At 36.4% G+C, this 20762-nt stretch overlaps 1 protein-coding gene across 4 annotated transcripts in view; it reads left to right on the top strand.

Annotated features, from left to right (window-relative positions):
• mypn (myopalladin) overlaps positions 1-20762 on the top strand; it is a 66019-nt gene that overhangs the window by 34151 nt on the left and 11106 nt on the right. For 2 of the 4 annotated variants that reach the window (XM_088917106.1, XM_088917109.1), the window contains exons 11-14: positions 16095-16736; positions 17527-17671; positions 18706-18807; positions 20633-20683. In XM_088917106.1, coding sequence (XP_088773232.1) covers positions 16095-16736; positions 17527-17671; positions 18706-18807; positions 20633-20683 — 940 coding nt within the window. The remainder of the gene's footprint in view (positions 1-16094; positions 16737-17526; positions 17672-18705; positions 18808-20632; positions 20684-20762) is intronic. The other 2 variants (XM_088917107.1, XM_088917108.1) reach the window with 2 other exon arrangements.

Genomic DNA, 20762 nt, shown 5'->3' on the forward strand with positions numbered 1-20762 from the left:
CAAGACGCAGCAATTATCATATGCACTTGACTAAAATTAATGGCATAATACTTTGTAAACATATCCTTTCCCTGTTACCTCAACTTAATAGGAAAATTAGCCATGAACTTGGATGTTTTCTTCCTAGAAAACCTGAAAGTCTTTAAAATGATATTGTATACTCTGAGCTGTCACAGGATGAGATGTTTTTTCCAGTTCATCCAGAGAGAGTGTTTGTTTTCAACTTTCTTTACTTAAGACATTGTTCACACATTAGTTTATTGTGTAAAGTTCTATTAGTCTTCCAAAATGAATTGTTGAGTTCTAACTTGTTTACATGGTAAGCTAACAAAATCAGACTTAAAGAATGAATTGATCACTTTGACTTTTTCTTAGGACACAATAAAAGAACAAAAAACACTACCATTCAATGAAATGTCACTTTCAGCTTTTATGTAGGACATACTTAACAGAACCATGACAGTACTATATATGCTTTTTTTAATCGGGTGATAGAAAACAGAGAAAAACTTATTTATTTAAAAAAAATTCCAAACCAATAGATCCCATTGTAGACAACAGGCCTTTAAATGTCAGCTCCTTTGGGGACAGTTAAACACATGTTTGGGAGCTCTATCACAGAACCACACAGCTGTAGAGAACGGCAGTAAAGTACGTTTAAATACAGGAAAAAGAGCTGATTATGAGAATAGCAGGGGAGCAAACACTGGGCCTTACAAATTGGTCTGTTCCCAAAGGCCTAAGCACCACTCTGCATTTGTCTTTAATATATTAAAACACATTCTATGAAAGCCTTGTTTAATGGCTCCAGTCATTACACAAGGGCTTCCTAGAATACTTCTGCTGAAGTGCATAAGACTGACTGTTAGAGGACTCTTACTGTCCTGCCTTCAGGCTTTTATTTTGAAGTTCTCCTGCTATACTAACAGTAGCAATAGAGACTGCAGAAAAGCAATAATATTTAAGGTAGGAGGGACAACGATAGTACTTCTTCAACACAAACCCACTCAGCTAGAGCTGTGTTCCTTTCTGTACTGGACTGAGCCCTGCAAGACAGCACAGCTGTTTAAATTCCCCACAGTACCACTTGTAAAGGAATGATATGCATTTAATGTTGGCGGCTTGAGTAAGTACAAATCTAAATTCAAATAAGTTGGTGTGTGTCAAAAGCCTGACTAGTTTTTAACCTTTTTAAAATATTTGTAGGTTTAGATTTTACTCACAATTTTAGAACCTTATCAAATAAGGTCTTATTTTGCAGTTTTGTCATGTAAGAGCTGTCTAGTTTCAATGTAGTACAAACACTGTGTTACAATTTATTAAGTAAACTGTTTAAGTGAAATATATCACACCACTCCACAATCCTTGTTGGGTGATGCATACTAAATGGCGGTCTGTCAGATTCCTGGAATAAATTGTAGAAGCATTTATTTTTTTATTGACTATTTACACAGCACAACTGTGCCCTGTTGTCCTATATATTGTATTATATATTGTGCTAGATGTGTAAATCAGATGTTTCAGGATGTTGTACTTTGTGAAGCTGGCTAAGATGCACTTGCAGTGTGTTGGCTAGTCCATCAACTTTTTTCCATATTTTCATGGTAACTGCCACTGAGAAAAGGAGTTTCTTAACCAAAGCAACTGAGCATCTAACATAAATATCTAACTCTGAAGAACTTGACTTGGTTTGTTTTTGAAACAACATATAATTTTGCTTCGGCATCTTCAGTTTAAAAAATAATGTGCTGTGCACAAACTCCATCCCCTTTCACTGAGGTGTAAAAGAAATTTGAATTTTGAAACAGCAGGTAAAAAACTATATACAGTATCTGTAGACTGTGCTTGACAGAGATTTACAAATATAGAGCAGGAATATCTTTCAATTTGTGAAATTAATTGATTGATAACAATGCACAGTTAAAGAATTAGTGCAAAATCAGAAAGAATTAAAGAAAAAAACAACTAAAAAGAAAAGAAAAATGAGGGATCTTGCAGAAAGCTAGTATTGTAAATACGTATAGCAAAAAAAGTTTTGTTTTTAGTCCTGACTGAATAGTAGGTATTTAGAAGGTTCTGTCCTTCTTATTGCATGTCTGAAATATTCCTTTCCTGCTCTCCTGTTGTTAGATGAGGCTTGGTAACTGCAAATAGTCAGGATCTGTTTCTCATTTGCAAATGATTTCATTGGCAAGGGTCTAGTCTTCATGTCTGCTTCCATCATTACAAGGAATAGCAAGACAATATACTGTATAAAGGTTGGAATATCTTAAAATAACTTACATCACATTTTGATGTACTGCCACTTACAAATACAGTTGAAATTTCACACTAAAAGTATTACACTTGACTTGAAACAGAAATTCAAAATAGAAAGAGAAGGATATCCATGTTTTCAATTTCTTACAACGAAAACATAAATGTCCTATTTTCCACTTTAGTACCTGTTTAATAAACAGCAGAGAAAGTGGTTTAATATGAAAACAACTGAGCGCAAGTGTTACTTCTTGATAATGTGGCAGTATGATCACATCTTCATATGCACTGCTTTTGTCTCACCAGTTTGTAATACATAGTTACTAATTTTTGGAGTAAAGTAAAATCTAGAATTATTTAACTATTGTTTGTGACACATGGCACATCATTTGTTAATTCAAGTAGTTGGTGTTGATATTTTTTTCAGAATTAACTAAACCTTTTTTATCAAATAGATATGCCACTGTTGCCATGTTTGTGTTTGACCATCATGTGCCGCAACTCCTTGTAAAAATTAGATATCAATTTACAAAAACAATGGATACTTGGAAACTTTTTATTTAAAACTTTACAAATTAAGTGCAGTTTATGTACATTTATAATGAACTATATAAACTAATTTATAATTAGTTTTAAAACTTAATTAAAAAATAGCTTAAAATGTGTTTAGTTGGCTTATATTCTTCATCAAAATCAATGTAGATATTTTGTTCCACAGATATGATTGTGGAACAATCATTTGTCCAGATTTGTCTGGCTTTTATTCAGCAACTGAAACAATGTTGAAATATCTAAAAATATTAGTCACAGGGGAAAAAAACAACAACTGCAGGACATGTTTTGCCAAGAAACCCTGAACATGCTATGTCTTTAAAAATCAAAACAGCAATCTATACAGCAGTGAAAAATAATGTACAATATTTTACAGAAACTGAAACGAATATTTCATTTCAAGCAGTGATTGACCTGTGATAATATAAGAATTTCACATTTTCCCTGAAGAGAACCATATGGAAAGCATATTATTTTCCTTCAGTGCAACGGATTCAGGAAGTCATTAGGGGCAATTAGGACCCATTATTCATAATGACTGTATCAGTGACAAGGGATTTAGACAAACCTCTCTTTAAAAATTCCCCACTGTTGTCTGCATGAAAAAGGTCAATCATGATGACAGGAGCCCTACAAAATTCATCCAAAATCACATCACCATTGAGCACTCAGTGTCACAAACTATGACAGGATGTTACAGTTTGAAGGAGGCTAAAGGCTGGCAAGTAAAAAAATTCCAATTGGTTTAAGTGAAACTGTCTTTTGTTTTCCCTTTGGGTGTGCACAGCAGTAGTGCCATGGAGTTACCAACTCTTCAATTTTTCACTGCAACGTTCATGGAGCTGAAAAGCAATTTCCCAACTTGATACTCAGCATGTACCTCCAATTAATGGAGCTGATATACAGTACAGTATGTTACCACAGATTTCTCAGACCACTTCTCTTATGATATTGCTGATCTCTAATGGCTGAAAAGGACTTTTTCCCTATTTGCTGCCTTGCTGGATATTGTGTCCTCATCATAGTCTTTATACTGTATGAAGGAAGCTTTGCAAATAAGGCAGAGATGCTCAAGAAAGGTTAACTAGATTGTTGACACAGAGACTTCAGTTTCGACTCCAAGTGATGAAGTTCTTGGTGGTCAGTGGAGTAAAGGTTCATTCCTGTCTTGTTTAGATTTTGCTCTGGCTCCCTGTGATCTGGTGGTTTATTACTGTTTTTCTTTGATCTATTCTTAACCAAAAAGGTTAAAACAGCAAATTTCTTTGTTTTATGTGGTTAATGTTCAACCTCAGTACATAGCACATTTGCCAGCACATGTAAGTTCTATGTATTGAAATCTCAGATATCCACTTGTTGAAATGTGGACCTGTTCTCAATTGCATTGAACATTTTAGGGTAAATATAAAAGGAGTGCCCCTTGCGCACCTGCAGGCTATTACATGACAGTGTTCAATATATTTGCATTCATGTGAGTTGCCAAGTAGTAGTTTGTTTTAACATTTAAGTTTTAGCTCTTTAGAAGAGTATTTGGGATCTTAAAACTTTTATTCTATGCTTGGCAAGAAGGGGCTTTAGTAATAGTGCATTATTGTCAGGATACATAAGGTTGGAAGAAGTATAAATGGCCATCACATGTCTATTTCAAGGCTTCATGACCAAGAGAAATAAGCTGTGCCAAGAAGTTTTAACTCAATTTGTGGAGTCACTCTCAATGAATCAAACTGTGCTCTCCTCATACTGGTCATAGTAGAAAACCTAAGCACTTCCTTAATTTCCTTAAGTTCAAATAGGTAGTTACGTCAGCATGCAAAGGCACAGCTAAAGGTTTATTCCATGCTGAAAAGAGAAGAAAAGAAACACAACGTTTTGGCTATGGAGCCTTCTTTAGGTGTGTGACACACCTGCTAAACAGCTGAAACGTTGTGTCTCTCCTTTTTCTTGCAGCCTGGAATAAACCTTTACCTGTTCTTTTACTTCCTTAACTAGCCTTGCTACACTTTTGGGATAACATCAGTGCCACATTGTCATTTATCCCCATGATATCTCCCGCCTGTGGAGGTTCTTTCTGCTTGACGGCAGATTGCCTTTTTCCTGTAATGAGTATGCTGCAGTTAAGATATGTCCTAACCACACTGTTTATTTCAACTTTCCGCACACTTAAAAGTCAAGGTCTGTGTTCCAATATCCAGATATCCATCTTTCTTTAGTATGGAAATTAACATATTTAATTTCTTCTGCTTCTTAAAGGCATTAACTGGACAGTCACAATCAGGTAGGGCCTCTGTCAAAACAGTAGGAATGGGAGATAATGGCTTGAAGTCAAGGACATTTTTCTCTAATGCTCCATTTCAATTATAGCTACTTGAGCAAGTGTCCCACTTACAACTGCTAATCAGCTGTTGCTATAATTTTTAATATATATGTCGTTTTTAAAATATTTTTATTTTGTCTGGGTTTTGACAATACCATATATGTCTGAGTGAGAGGTTCATGATCATTAGCATGGCTGACTTTTGCACCATTCCATTCTTAGATTCGGGTGAAAGGTATTCTTCAATGCACTTTCTGTAAGACCACAGGCAATATGTCTCTGTTGCGTTTTTCCCTTTTATGGAAAACCTTAGAGGTTTTTGTGAATCTGTGCCATCCAGGTTGGCCATATTGGCCAGGACAAGACATCTGTCTGGAACACTCCAGTAACAATGTATATTAAACTTTCAAATAATTTTACAGAAGAAGGAGCTTATAAGCGTGGAGCCTGAAAAGATTCAAAAACACCTGCAAATGCCTAGACGCAGCCACTGTGAGGCTGGCGCCAGAGACTGGGACATAGAGATCAACTGCTTACTTGATGGCTGAGGTAAAAAGGAGAGAGTTTAGCAGGGTGTGTCCAGTATGACATGCCATTACAGGATAATGTAATCCACACAGAATTTCTATCTTTAATTCTGTGTCCGCCTTAAGCAAGCTAGCATAAGCAGATGGGTACCTAGTGATTAAATAAACCAATTTCTTGGGCCTTATCCACCTTATAGTGCATAGTCACAGATATGCAAATCCTGAAAAAATCTGACAACTGAGCAAAGTTCAAGGCTCTTTGCAGATTCACTATAGTACTACAGTATCATACTTCCATTTGGCACAATTTACATATCAATCTTATGTATTTCACCTAGGTTTTCCATGCTGGTCTCCCAATGTATAACATTTCAATGTGTTAGCATGGTAACCATCTAAACTTTACAAAAAAAACAACAAAAAGAAAAGTCTTGTTTTTGGAAAGATGTTCCTACAGCCAGAAATAGAAACCGAGGTCTTGACAGCCCAGCTTCCTAGAAACTCTCCTTCAAGTTCCAAACTAATGAAACTTTGACCTCACAATTGAAACGAGACAATATTTTGTCTGAATCAAGAGCCCAGTTTAGCAGTTTGTTTCTCTCCTTTTCAGACATACAAACAGGGAGTATTATTGTAGTTTAGACAAAACAACATTTTTCTAACAGCTGTACAACAAAAAGTGTTCCGGTCTATAAGGCCAAACCATACAGACTCCAAGAAAGCCCACTGTGTGTAGTGATTTGTTTGTTTAAGAGGTCCAGTCAAATGTCAGCCTTTAAGCCAAGTTTTCTTTGTCAGCATTTGCCAAATAAGACCAAAAAATGTTGTATGTCTTGCTCTGTCTTGAATTAATGGCATGCTGGTGGAGTTGAGGCTTATGTTGTAGTATTTGTGCTCTGCAGTACACTTTTCACAGCAGTGCTGTAGCTGTAATAAATTATATACTGTAGAAATTTGGCAGTCAAAGAAATGAGAGAGGACACCAGGATCTCAGCATTGCCTTAGTACGACAGTAGTTCACATAGCAAAATAAAGTTAATTAATTTGATATTTTAAATAAGTGTTATAATAAAAAAACATCAGAATGGAATTAATCATTTTTATTGCATATAACATAAGTGATAAAACCAGAACCGGATTCATACAGAGGATTGCATGTAATTTCTTGCTTTGTCAGCTTTTTATTTCCCATGCTTTTTTGGTAATGAAAACGGATATGAAAGGCATCTTCATTATTAGCTTTTTACTCAGTTACATATTTTTTCATTTTTAATTGTTGCTTGTTTTGCGATTTGAAGGCATTTCAATTTCGATGTCTTGATTGCTATCCCAATAAATCTACCTTCAAATGATCTTGCCATGGTTTATACCTCTTTGGTAAAACACTATGGATGAAAATCCACTTTATTGGCTTATGTAATTGTTCTTCAACTGAAAATAACATTATTTTTTATTGACTTTAGCTAGCGCTAGCTAGGGCTGGGCGATATGGCCAAAAACATTATCACGATAAAAATTTTCATTTCAGTCGATATCGATAATTATCACAATAAATGTCAAATCATTATTTCTTTCAAGTTTAAAGGCAGATTTTTTCTCCTGAGTGAAAGTTGAAGAAACCAGACAGTTAACTGGTAAATTAAACAACTCTTTAAGAACACAACAAACACTTGCCAAACAGCAGAAACATTAAACAAATCTGAGGTAGAGAGTATTCAAGTCTTTTTTATGTCAAAATATGCATGAGGAAAATTTACAAAAGAAATATCTTAATAGAAAAATTAAATACTGCAGTGTGATAAAACACACATAGAAGATGGCTCAGACAGAAAAAAGAAAGTAAAAACACTAAATGTACAGTACATGAACTGATCTCAGCTGGGGGACAAGTGAAATTTGAATCAAAGTGTTCTCTTACTGTTTTTTCCAATGTACAATAGAATAATATTTGTTACTTACCTTATGGATGCTAAAAGACTTTATGCCATTTGTTTAGCGTGAGGGCAGTGTTCAACATTACTGCCTCATAGCACTGGGGCCCTGGGATCAATTCTTGGGACACTATCTTGGGGCATGGGCTTTGTATGTTCTCCTCGTGTTCACAGGGGTTTCCTCCAGGTGCATCAGTTTCCTCTCACATTCCAAAAACATACTGGTACTGTAAATTAACTGGCTTCTGGGAACATTGCCCCTAGGGTTGAGTGTGAGCATGCCTGTGTCTGTGTGTCTGCCCTGCGATGGACTGGTGTCCCATCCAGGGTGTACCCCACCTTGCGCTTGTTGCCAGGATAGCGTCTGGTTCCCCCCTGACTCTGAATTGGATGAAGCTGTTGAAGAATGGATGGATGTTTAGAGTAATCACACTGCTAAAGCATTTAAAATAACAGTATGAGTGTTGGGTGTGTACCCAGAATATATATATATATATTCAGAATATATTTTAAAACAATGCAGAATACAATATCCTTACATTACACACATAAATTGACCTTCTGGCTGTGGTTTCTAGTACACTCAAAATAGCTTTAATGTGCATCTGAGAACACAAATTCAGTTTTACATAAACAAAGAAATAACAGAATAAAAACAGGAGATGTAAGAGATAACATTCTGGGTGGCACGGCGGGGGTTTAGGTCTGAACTTTACTTCACTTCCCTGTGAGGACAAAAACAGGGAATATGCTACAGGCTATCTCTGTTGTAGGAATATTCCTATCAGCTTCATTCAAATGTGTCAGTTTATTTAGTCTGTCAACATTGAATTATTTAGACCCTGTATTGTTATCACTGCCATTGGTAAAGTGTGGATCATGTCTTTTTATATCACACAGCTGCTAGTTAAGACAGATCCCATTATCAAGCTAATAGCTTCTAAGAGAAGCAGTTGGTAAAAGATAGCAAGAGCATATGCCTCCCAAAGCCCTTCCAAAAGAGATGCTGAATTCTTATCAAAAGTACTTTTTATCTATAAAAAGCATTAACAAATTACATTCCTCCTGCTGTGCAGGAGGTCCTTTGTCTTTTGTTTGCATCTGTGGTTCTCAGTGCGACATTTTTGTTTGAAAATATCTTTTTGCAATTTAACATCTGTCGCCTTGGTTGAGGTCCGTGTACTGGAGGACATATTTAAACTTACAGTTTGTAAGTACGAGTTTGTGGGAGGTTATGCCATCATTTCCTATAACAATCCCAGTCCCATGTTTCACAGAGTCACCATTGAAATGCTGTGCAATCAGCAAAAAAAATTGAAAATGACTATTTTAATTTGCTAATGCATGCACTGTTACAGCCTATTACAAATTAATAATTAATTGAAGTTTATGTTGAAATCCTGGGCTCTCCCACATGTTGAAGGTTTTCCACTGGGTGAAGGCTTTTTGTGTCATTGCAATATCTGCAATTATAGTAATGCAGCGAATTGTTTTATGATGATGTGTGAAAGCAAAATGTTTATTCCATCCAGCACATAAACCTAATAATAAAGGTATTTACTTTTGGAGGGAAGTATACAGCATGTTTTCCGAAGAAAGCCTGCTCCACGCAGATGAAGAGTATAAAATGAGCCAAAGTTCTGGATATTCTCAACACAATAAACAACTGTAAAAAAGCACTTTTTTATTTGTTGGACATTATTTACTCACAGACAAAGCTGACTTTCTTTTGACCCAATACAGCTCAAACATAAGACAAGGTTTTCGGCTGAGACATGACACACAAAGCAGGAATTTCAAACAGACACAAAGATAAAACATAAAACCTCACCGCCTTTTGATAAGTTTACATCTTTTCAAAGCGTTTAAAATCAAGCCCGTGATTTATTTCACACTAATGATGGCCTTAAACTATTTAAGCAAGCAGTGTCAGGGAGAATTTAGAGTCCCTGACTTGCTAGTCATTATCAGTGCATTCTTCAGTTGTAAGCTACTTGTGAGAGCACCTGGCCAAAGAAAAAGGGGTCATATTGCAACTTCTGCACTGATGATGACCCACACAAGGGACAAAAGTTCACAACTGTTAAAAATTCAGCTCTGGATTTCCAAGACCTTGGTGTATCAGAAGAGGAATTTGAATTGCACACAAATCAGGCGTACTGTATAGAGCAAATCTTTTAATGGACTTGAAAAAGCTATTTATGCCTACCTGTGTGGGCTGAGCCACTGTCTGTTGTTATTCCTGTAGTGTTAATCTAAATAACCATTTAGAAAAATAAAAATGCTTCACAAAAATACTATTAAAGACCGTACGATGAAATGTGCCTTGCCACTATTTTTCTTGTAGCGTTTTTTTAAATGACAAAGGATATTTGAAAAAAGGGGACAAAACCCACCACAGAATATGAAATACATTACAAGAAAACCAGATAGTAGATTGCCCTTTTAGTGATGCCACATGGTTACACAAGTACTGTATACCTCCTTTATCTGTTTCACAAGCATTCATTATTTTTAAAAATTAAGTGTTTCATGTAACTCAGTCTTTTTCCCTGCATGCAAAATAGTCATTTAGGACAGCTGCAGTTCCTTTCAAGGATCATGACATGATACAACTACTAAATTTTGGTCATATATACAACTACAATATACTCTGTTATTTTTTGAATCCACAAAAGCAAGCTATGTATCTGCAATAATTTATATATATTAGACAATGGGCAGGGTATACAGTATAAGAAGGTATATTTAGATTTTCAAAAGGATTCGATGAAGTGCCTCATAAAAGATTAATTCTCGAAGTGCAGACTGTTTTCATTGTAGGTATTGCACATAATTGATGAAGAAATGGTTCACAGGCTAGAAACAGGGGACAGAAACAGGGATTAGGCTCAAATTAAGAGGTAAGGGAATTGCTAGAGTATCTCTTTGTATATGAACTACTGCTCTTGTAATTTATAGTAATGATCCAGATTCTAGTTCAGTTAGCAAACAAGCCAAGTGTGCAGATGATACCAAACTAAGAGCAATAGCAAGAAATCAAAAAGATCTAGAACAATTTCAGGACTGGGCAAACACCTTGCACATATCATTTAATGTAGACAAGTGCAAGGGTGTTACATACATGTGGAAAAGACATATTTGTAAAATGGGAAACAGAAATGGAAGAGTCCACTTATGAGAACAGGGAAGAGCATTTAAAACTGGAACAGGAATCATTTTACGCAAAGGGTTGTGGGATTATGGAACACTCCACCTAGCCAGGGTGTTGAACCCCATACTCCAGTTTCTTTCCTTCCAAGCTGAATGAGATACTAATCGAATAGCTACTAGCAACTGAACAAGCTACATTGGCTGAATGTCCTCCTCTTGTTTGCAACAGCTCTTAACTTAATATGGATATTTGAAAAGCAGCTACAGTACTTAAAATAATATCATTCTTGAATGTCCTTGCTCTGGTTTATAGTTGGTACATTTGTTTACATTGCACCATACTATAAATGTCTACATTGAATATCCTAATTATAGACTTGGAATGTCAAGTATAGACTTCTAACTGTACAGAAAAGAGCAATGTTTATTGTGCGATATCTACCTGACAGCTGTAGTAAGCCACACATTATCTCGATCGTTAATTGTTTTAGAAATTTGTTAGCATAAAATTATCCTTGAATATTCCTGGATTTTGTGTATTTTATCAACATCTATAATAAACACTAAATAGCACAATACAGTAAATAGAAAAGCTTTTGATTGAAGTGCTTCTATGTTAGATCTCCGATTCATTTTCCCCCCGTTTTTTTCACTCATGTTTTCAGAGGACTTTTTTCACAGAGCCAAGAAATTCACCTGACATCTATTACACTAATTATCATTGTAATTTATTCCACTAAAGAAAGCAATTTATAACACAGGTTGGACTTTTACAGATTGCACATGGGAAATCTATTCAAGAAAATTAGACATTTTCAATATTTAGTTTTAAGCATGTCATTCATATTTTTTACGAACATTCACGAACATACATTAATTGCATTATTGTATTCTTGCAATATTGTATTAATTGCATTAATATAATCCAATTAAAACAGCAATCAATCTCATCAGCAGAGCTCAGGTTCATACTTTCAAGAAAATTCTATTTTGTTTATCTAAGAGTGCAACTGAGACTCCATTATTATAACCCTTTAAAACCTTCCTTAGCTGACAGAATATTGAACACATTGTGTAAATAAATCTGCTATGGTTGAAAAGTTCTCTTTATGTCTTTATAAAGCCAAGACCTTCTCATAAATATTGTGTTTCTTGGATAATACAACACAAGACTAAGCCCTGTTTTGGCTTTTTACCAATCAGATGACCGTGCTTTTGGAACCGAAGTATTAGACTTATTAAAGAAGCACAAAAGACGGTGGGGTGATCCAGATTTCACTTCAGGCGAAAGGTCACTCGAGCATGCACCTTGATCCCCTCGTGTTTGCTTTGCAGGTAAAATTAGAGGGAAGCATTGCTGATGATTATACCCCTTCTGACAGAATAATCATACCTCAGCTAAAGTGTTTTGTTTGTTTGCATAGCTTTATAACTTACTGCATTATTCTGCTATTATTCTGATGTCCATGGCAGGTCTTCCCCATGCTGGTCCTAGTAACCTCAGTGTCTGATGTTTTTCATTCCTACTTAATTGAGCCCTTTATTGAACTAATGATTTGATTAATTGCAACTATTTTACTGCTTACAGCTATTAATTTGCTAGGAATTTCAAGGCAACAAATAGATTTTATCTAGCAATAATCAGAAAACGATTTATTGCTATTGAGTGTTGCAGCATTAACTTTTACAAGCAACCTGAAAATTTGCAGTTGAAATTAAGTAGTAATAAGTAGTTGGCAGTTCATCTGGATTCCGAACCATCAGATATCAGGGTCACTAGGACAAGTGGTGGAACTGTTGGCGGTCTGCACAAGGAAAAAAAAACATATTCATGTCGGTGTAAAACGTATAAGACGGTCATTTATGAGATGAAAAAAATACATTATGAATTACATTTATGTAATTATACCCCTTGAAAAGTATACATTTAGTAATTAAGGAATACAGGGTAAAGGTAAGAAACAAAATCTGAACAATGCCATTCCCTGGCTATGTCATAAATATGCTTATAGTTTAGTACAAAAAGAGAAATATATTACTTGTAAAAACTGTCAGTCAGGGTTTCACAACCCACAGTACATTTACTCCAGTTTTGAAAATATTGCTCAGGCCTAACTTTTAACGGTGACAGATATGGTTTAAGGCAAATTTTAGGTTATATGCAAAGAGAGCCCCTAATTACAGCTTTCATTACAAGTCGTCTTTCAGAATTTTGGTCATAATCATTTTTTCAATCTGTTCAGTCTAGAGCTATAATTACTGAGCAAAAAAAACAGTAACACTGCAGTCATTAATTTCACATGGAAAAATGCACATGCACTGCACTGATGCTGAAAGACTCATTGACATTGGGAAACACTTAAGGCACCAAGAAAGCAAAGGTGCCCCATGGCTTGTTAAAGAGCTTTATAGTTGTGAGAGCTTTTCTGAATGTGCATTACAGTTTGTTCTTATAAATACAGTACATGCTGTATTATTTTTAATCCTATATACTACAATACATAGACTACAGTATATACTACAATAACCATACCCTTGAAAAAGATGTATTTTGGTGCATATTACCAAGAGCAAAGAGAGAACAGCAAAGTGATAAGGGAACTGATGGTAACTCCAATGCACTATGAAATGAGAGGTTTAGAAATTACTTGGAAATCTGCCAGAAAATCAGAAAATGTCTGACAGTACTGCTTACAGGAACTGATGGAATTAGTATATACCCTCTGCAGTGAAATGTTGTAGTCCATAGTTGGATTTACCCCACTGGACAGGAGCTCATTCAAAATTTCAAAAGGTGTTGGTTGGGCTCTTTGGACACGAGCCAGGTGGCCAATTCAAATAATTCTTCACCAAAGAAATGTGCCCCATGTTTTTTGACTATGTTTTGAATTGTTTTGATTAACCTCCTTGCCCTTTCAAAGACTGAGGAGTTGTGCTACATTAGATGACATCGTCCTAAGCCTGGTCCCTTTCAATTCGGTTATTCCGGCTGAATAAGGTCCTGTTTGGCAGTCTAGTGCCATCCGTGTGAAATTTCTCTTTTCCCACGTTCTTGGATGGCCTGTGTGGAGAAACTGCATTTTTACCATTGTGTTTGCAGGAGTCACTGACTTGTGTGTACAGTAATTGGAAAGACTAATTTCAGTTCAGGATTAAGATCAAGTGGTTTTTGATTGTAGAAAGATATCATAGAGAGTATAGCTTGAGGGCTCACCTCAGTTGCTTGTGTTATTGTAATTACAATCTGAAGCCACAATTAAATTAATGAATTTAGTCTTTTAAGTTAATTACTAATTATTCTACAAGCACTCCATAATTTTATTTTTGCTGTTTCTGATTAGTCCATTTGCTGTCTTTATCACCCTGCTCCCTTCTACCATATGTTCAGTCTTCACCCGCATCTTCAGCCACCCTCTCTCCTCCTCTCTTACTAGCCTACTGCCGATTGCTTCTCTCTGCTAGTCCATCCTACTGTGCTTAAATGCTTCTATCCTCATCCCATTTGTAGTTATACATGAACATCAGGACTCTGCTGATCACCTCATGTGATCAAAACGCTCCTGCTTAGATTTAGTTTGCAGCTTCTCTTTTCTATTGAGATCAGTTAAGCATAACTGTGCATAACGATTTGACTGAATAAGTAATGTTATTTTATGAACAGTAACATAAAAACATACGAATGTTTACATTCAAGAGGAAACCGTTTAGCCCATTAGTAACTAATTGATTCAAGGATCTCATCCAGCTGTTTCGTGAAGGACGCCAGGATGTCAGCTTCATCAGCATGACTGGGCTGCTTGTTCCATACTCCCTCATCCTGAGTTTAGTAGCGTTGAGAGCAGTTGTTTAGTCATTATTCTTTTGCGAGGCTGTGACAGTATCACTGGGCAACAGGTTTACTGGGAGGATTTATGACTCGGGAATGAAAACTAAATCGTAGGTAGGCCCTGTAAGCAATGGTTAGGTTTTCATCACCCCATTCTCCAGAGAGTAGCTTCAGTGAACAACATGTGGATTTGTCACGGATTATCAATCAAAAAAACCACAGGGATTGCTTCCTAACAGCTGGCTTTCAGGTTACACAGGTGTTTGTGCCTTTTAAGGATTAGCTGGTAGCTATTCAAGATGAAATACATTTCATGCCACATGATAAAAAGCAGTTAGTTTAGTATACAAATACAATTACATTAAAAGCTGCTATTTGGACTACAGTATTATCCACACCTTAAAGATAAAAATGACACTATATGAAATAATGGGAATTGTATATAGGCTTGAAGCAAGGGTTTGAACAAAGATGTTTAGGAATACAAAGTAACACATTTGGTGCAGGTGTATAACATCATCTATAAAATACAATCCCAAAAATATTTCAGGCCTTATTTATTTGTGCTGTTTTAAACTCACATTTCCACAGTCCCAGTTTTGTTTCATTATATTTCTACCACTATCAAAATATCCCAAACCACGTTTTTAATCAAATATGAAATAGGGTCAAAATTCCTTGGAGTCACTACAGGCATTATTTTAGGATCAAAATGAGGTTTGTGTCTTTCAATCAGTTCAAGCTGATGGTACCAGTTTTTTTAGGATATACTGTATTCAAACATGGAGGGTACTGGATAATTCAGGGATAGGCAACCATGGTCCTGGATAGCCACAGTCCAGCAGGTTTTACTAAGAGATGAGCTTCATTTTTAGGTATGAAGTATTCCCTCAAAGTGTTGCCCAAACCTTTTGAGTAGTTTCACCAATTCATACAAAAAGCCACAAGAAAATGAAAAGGTTAACTCCGTGATGTGGCATTTGCAATAATGTTAGTGGGTTTTAAGTCTTTTCAAACACTCAGTTCTCAGTTCTTCTTGTTGGAGAAATGAATTCCTAAAAGGAAATCACCACACATTCAGACATTAGCTGCATTTTACACAAAGTTTATGCTCCTCTTATGATAACTGTATGTGTATGCTGGAAAAAGTCAAAATGTATAAAGTGGCATAAACTGACATAATCTAAATACAAGAGTGAATGGAGGGATTTACCTGAAGTGTTTCCATGCTGCTTGTGTTTTCCTTTAGCTCTCCTCTAAAACTGGATGCAATGTAATGTAATCATGTTGTATATTAATTCTGTAGTGGATTAAATGTGGTCATTTTGATCCATCTGCTTTGACAGAAAAGTATTATGACTTTTGTTTAATTTGTGGTTTTGTTTGTTTTCTTCTGTGGCATGAGACTTTTAAACATGAATGTATGAAATACTAGATGATCTCTGTCAGGTCAGGCAGTGCCCTTGTTGTGGACTGTATGTAAGCTCTGGTTTTTCATGCTCATTCTTGCATTTCCTCCTTTGTTCCATGTGCAGCGACCCCGTGCAGCTCCAGCTACTCCACAACCAAGTCCTGCTTGAGCAACAGCAAGAGAGCGTCACCCCACGCCATCTGGAGTCTGCGTCCCACCCCGCCCCAGCCTTCCCCGAGCCCCCGGCCAACATGAACGTCATCAATTCCACACACCTGCCCCTCCAACAGTCAGCCCCCTCTGCCAACACAAACCTGCCTCAGACCTTCAACTACGCCCGGCCCAAGCAGTTCATTGCCGCTCAGACCCTCCCTCCTGGCGGGGGCTTTTCCCCGACGGAGTCCCCCGTCCCCATGCTGAATGCCATGGCCCAAGTTACCCAAGTGGCCCCAAAACCCCCGGCCGACGACGTCTTTGCTCCAGCTCCTGCAACCCCTCCCCATTTCCAGCCGTCTCCATGGCTGTTCCAAACCAGGGTCTTGCAATCACCCGCCAGTCCCACTGGACCTATGGCATCACCTCCTCCCCTGTACTCTGCTTTCGCCATTCGTGCCCAGTCCCCCCCCCATGCCCCCTCCCCAACTCCCAGTAGCTCCACTCCCAGCCCCATTCAGAATCCAGTGGCTTTCCTCAGCTCCGTCCTGCCGTCGCTGCCCACCTCTCCACCAACTAACGCCATGGGCCTGCCAAGGAGTGCCCCTGCAGCGTGAGTGCCACAGTGTCACAGATTGAAGGGCCAAGCCGGACAGGGCTCCTTCCTGTCTGAGATGTCTGCATGGCACAATGTACTGTCCTGTCCAGACCCATCTCTCACCCTCTTACTTAATCTCAGTTAGTTAAAACAATTAAAACCCAAAAAATAAAACTGTCTTATTTACAGAAACTGTATATACAGAAATGTTTTTCCACACGATGGAAATATTTATTTTGATTTTGATGTCAATTTTCAGATGACAAGCTATTTCTGTCATCTCTGGAGCAGATTTAACTCATTTTAAATGTGTCCATTTAGATTTAAATATTGAGCAGACAATATCCGTGTAGTTTAAAATTGATTTTCACTGTACGTAAACTACTGCTTTCAAATTAAGAGAGAAAAGAATGTGTTAGAAAACTAATTTTTAAATGTAACACAAAAGGGATTAAAATTATCTGCCTATCCTTTAACGAGAAGTGGTAGAGTAAATTCAACAAATACAGTATATCATTTGGGTACTGTTTCTCCTTTTCACGCATTGTTGCGGATAAATATTTGACAGCATCTTGAAACCTTTTGCATGATTTCACTTGAATTAGAACACTATTTAATGTTTATTTTTATATTTTAATGTTATCAAAGGGTTTTTTTATCTGCAAAGCACATGCAAATATTTAAATAGCGCTGAAATGTACCACACATTAAATTGTATGACAGTGTTCGTTTTAGTCAGATTGTGTGTACAAAACATTAATGGCTGCAGTTTGTCCATCAACAACTTTACTTGTTGATATCCTAGGTCTCCACAAGGTATACTGAAGAAGAATCCAAAGTCCCCTCGCTCGGTATCAGATGACGAAATACGGGACACCAAAGATGCAGTCCTACATGACCTGGAGAAAAAACTACGGTTTAAAGATGATGCAGCACAAAATGGGCAACAGGTATTTACTGTTTCTGATTCCTGTCCACTGCTTTATCCTGGACTCACGCAACATTCATTTCCTTCAGCACTTTGTTCTTCATTTAAATTGAACCTGCTGAATCACCCCTTTCTCAAACCAAATAACTATTTTCTGTATTATTGTTCAACTAGAAAGCAAGAACTACACCCAAAGCAGTTCACAAATATGAAATAAAGAAGAAGAAAATTCACATATGTACTGTATACTCTAAATCTCACATACTCAAAATTTCTAAAATCTTAACGTACAGTAATTAACATGAACAGCCATGATACCTGCTTATTGCATTTAATATGTGGGATGAAAAAATGCAAAACCGTTGGCTTCAGGTTGAATTAGCGAAGGGAAAAAAGCTCTGCAGACTCTGAGGTCTGTTGGATTCCTGAACTGAGTCCAGGTGTCTGGGAAATTCATGCTTGTAGGCACGAAGTATTATGGATATCCTGGTGTATCCCAGGTCCTTATCAAGCTCTCTGATAGACTTCAAAAGAACCACAAAAATGCTTTAATTGACTGTGAAGTTAGAAATGCATGCAGACATATTCTGGCAAAAAACAAAGGTTAAAATATTGTTTCCTTTCCAGGTGTGCATTCCGTGTTCACTTGAAAGAGGGTGCGAGTTTGGTGTATTTTTGGCATTGCTTTCTTTGTATATAAATTGACATGTAAATGTAGAAGAACTGTTAGTTTTATAATGGACATTTTACACATCTATAAAAAGCCAATATGAAGGCAAGCCTTTTCAAATTCAAAACATTTTCAAATTCTTAAGCACAAAACTTCGTTATCTTTCAGACTGTCTGCAAAAGAAGGCAGTGAGTATAAGAGGTTAGTTTTCTCTCATGTTGGGTATACTGTATAACCTACCTCTCGGTTCAGACCTTGACCAAGAAACTAGTACTGTAGGTACATTAAAGTACAGGCTAATTTGTACTTTGTTTTCGGACTGACTCTAACAATAACACTGTAAACAAACAGGGTAAACCCCAATATTTATGCCTACTCTCTGATAGAAGCTGACTTATGAGGCAAAAATGGCCCGCAGACTGCTTGGACCAAACAATGCTGCAACAGTCTTTAACTTTGATGAGGTACAAGAATGTTCTCCATCTCAGGTATTTTCCAAAACGTTTTCCCAACTATTATTCTCTTTGTCTGTATAAATCTTCTTTGACCCTGCACTAATCTGAGAACTGATTTACTTGATCTTGGCACTGTGCATTCATTTTCACCACAGAAAACCCTAATTCTTGCTACACGGATGCTTTCACTGACTTAAAGCGCTTCATCACAATAATTTGTATTGTAATAATGTATAATAATCTAATACACAGCATTTGCTTTTATTCAAATGCTAAATGTAATTTCTTTTACTTACATGACAGGTCAGCCATTGGTTAGAATGTTCAGAAACAGATCATAACTCCCAAGTGCTATATGTTAATGGTGGGTCCCGATACAAAAAAAGTCTGTATTTTGATATTATAAGATGCTAGAGAACAGGAGACAGAAAATATTTTCCTAAAAAGCACTACAGGCAAAATGATTGTGGTCTGTGGTCTTTGATATGCTGAAATATGTAATTGTACCATAAAACGTATGGATATAGATGGACTTGGATAAATAGCCAAGTCCCATTTATATGGCTTAAATTGTCAGTCAAATGATTTCTACCCATTTGAGAAGCAGACTGTGTGACATTAAGAATACACAGAAAGGTGTCCTGTAAGATGTGGATCATTGAGACACTCTAAAGCAGGGAAGAGACTAAGTGTGTTCTGGACTGTTTGGCAGTCTTACCATCTTATTATTGTACTCAAACACAAAAACATCTTACTTGTTTACAAATGCCATCAGAGCTTGAGTAACACCCACAAAAAATGGGAAATCGGGAACAAATTACGTCTTTGACACTAATACATTTAAAAATCTACATTAAACAACATTTTAATCAAAATGCAAATTATCTCCAGAAATCTTTTGAATATAAAAATGACAGTGAAAACAATACAAGTGCACCCATTGCTCTTTACATTGGTTCCTATGTATTTACAGTATCATTTCTTAATTATTTAAAATAATATAACTTTGTCATGTCAGCTATCTTACTGTAAAAAAGAAAAAGATATAAAGCCACTTTTTTAAAACTGGCTTCAAGCCAGTTTCAACAGCAGTTACAATGCTCTTTTGAAAAGCTGAAAGTAGGTAGAAATGATCCCATTTATCACTGAGCTGGAAAGTGGAAAGTGCCAGTTTCGTATTTTCTCTACAACAGCACTGGGGCACAGCCAGGGGTATTTTGTCAAACCATATGTTTATACCTTGAAGGAAAATCTTAAGACTAACCTAGTTGTGTAATGCAGTTATATTTAATTCAAATTCAATTATTGTTTGTCAAAACCTGAGTTTCTTGAAAGTTCCCTACTTGATTGTGAGTAAAGGTGATATAAAGTGTACTTTTATCTGTCAGTGTCTTATTTTAGGGTTTACACATGGTGTTTTATTAATATATTATATGGAAACCATTAGTAAAGAGTTGTTCTGTGCTTTAACACAGGATTGTTAATCATGTTGAAAATGTCCTGTGAGATCCACCATACTTGGTATGATTAATTCAAACCCTGAAACAAAAATGCTGTGAAATTAGGCCTCTAAGTGAAGTATTACGGTTTCTCAAGTTTTAAAAAAAACATTTTAAGTTTCAAAATGATTGCAACAGGCATTTGCAAAACAAAGTGGTCCGTAAACCTCATAAGCATGATGAAAACAAAATATTCAGCCACCTGGTATGTGTTTTGTTTTTGGCAGTCTAGCTGTACATGGACCAAATGTCTGTGGGCTCTACTTTTTTAAACAGTCACTTTAAAAGCTAGTCTTTTCTTAACATTTCATTACACTTTTGCATTTTCATCATTTTAAACTTGTTTTGTACTCTTGCAGGATCTTAAATATATGATAGAATCAACCCGCAACACACTTGGTAAACAGCAGGTTAAGTCCTAACCCTGATTATTTTTTTAAATCTTTCTTCAGCTTTTGAGAAACTACGTCTCTTTATCTCTGAATGTAG

This window comes from Atractosteus spatula, chromosome 5, assembly GCF_055471065.1.
Source record: "Atractosteus spatula isolate fAtrSpa1 chromosome 5, fAtrSpa1.hap1, whole genome shotgun sequence".
NCBI classification, from domain to species: domain Eukaryota; kingdom Metazoa; phylum Chordata; class Actinopteri; order Semionotiformes; family Lepisosteidae; genus Atractosteus; species Atractosteus spatula.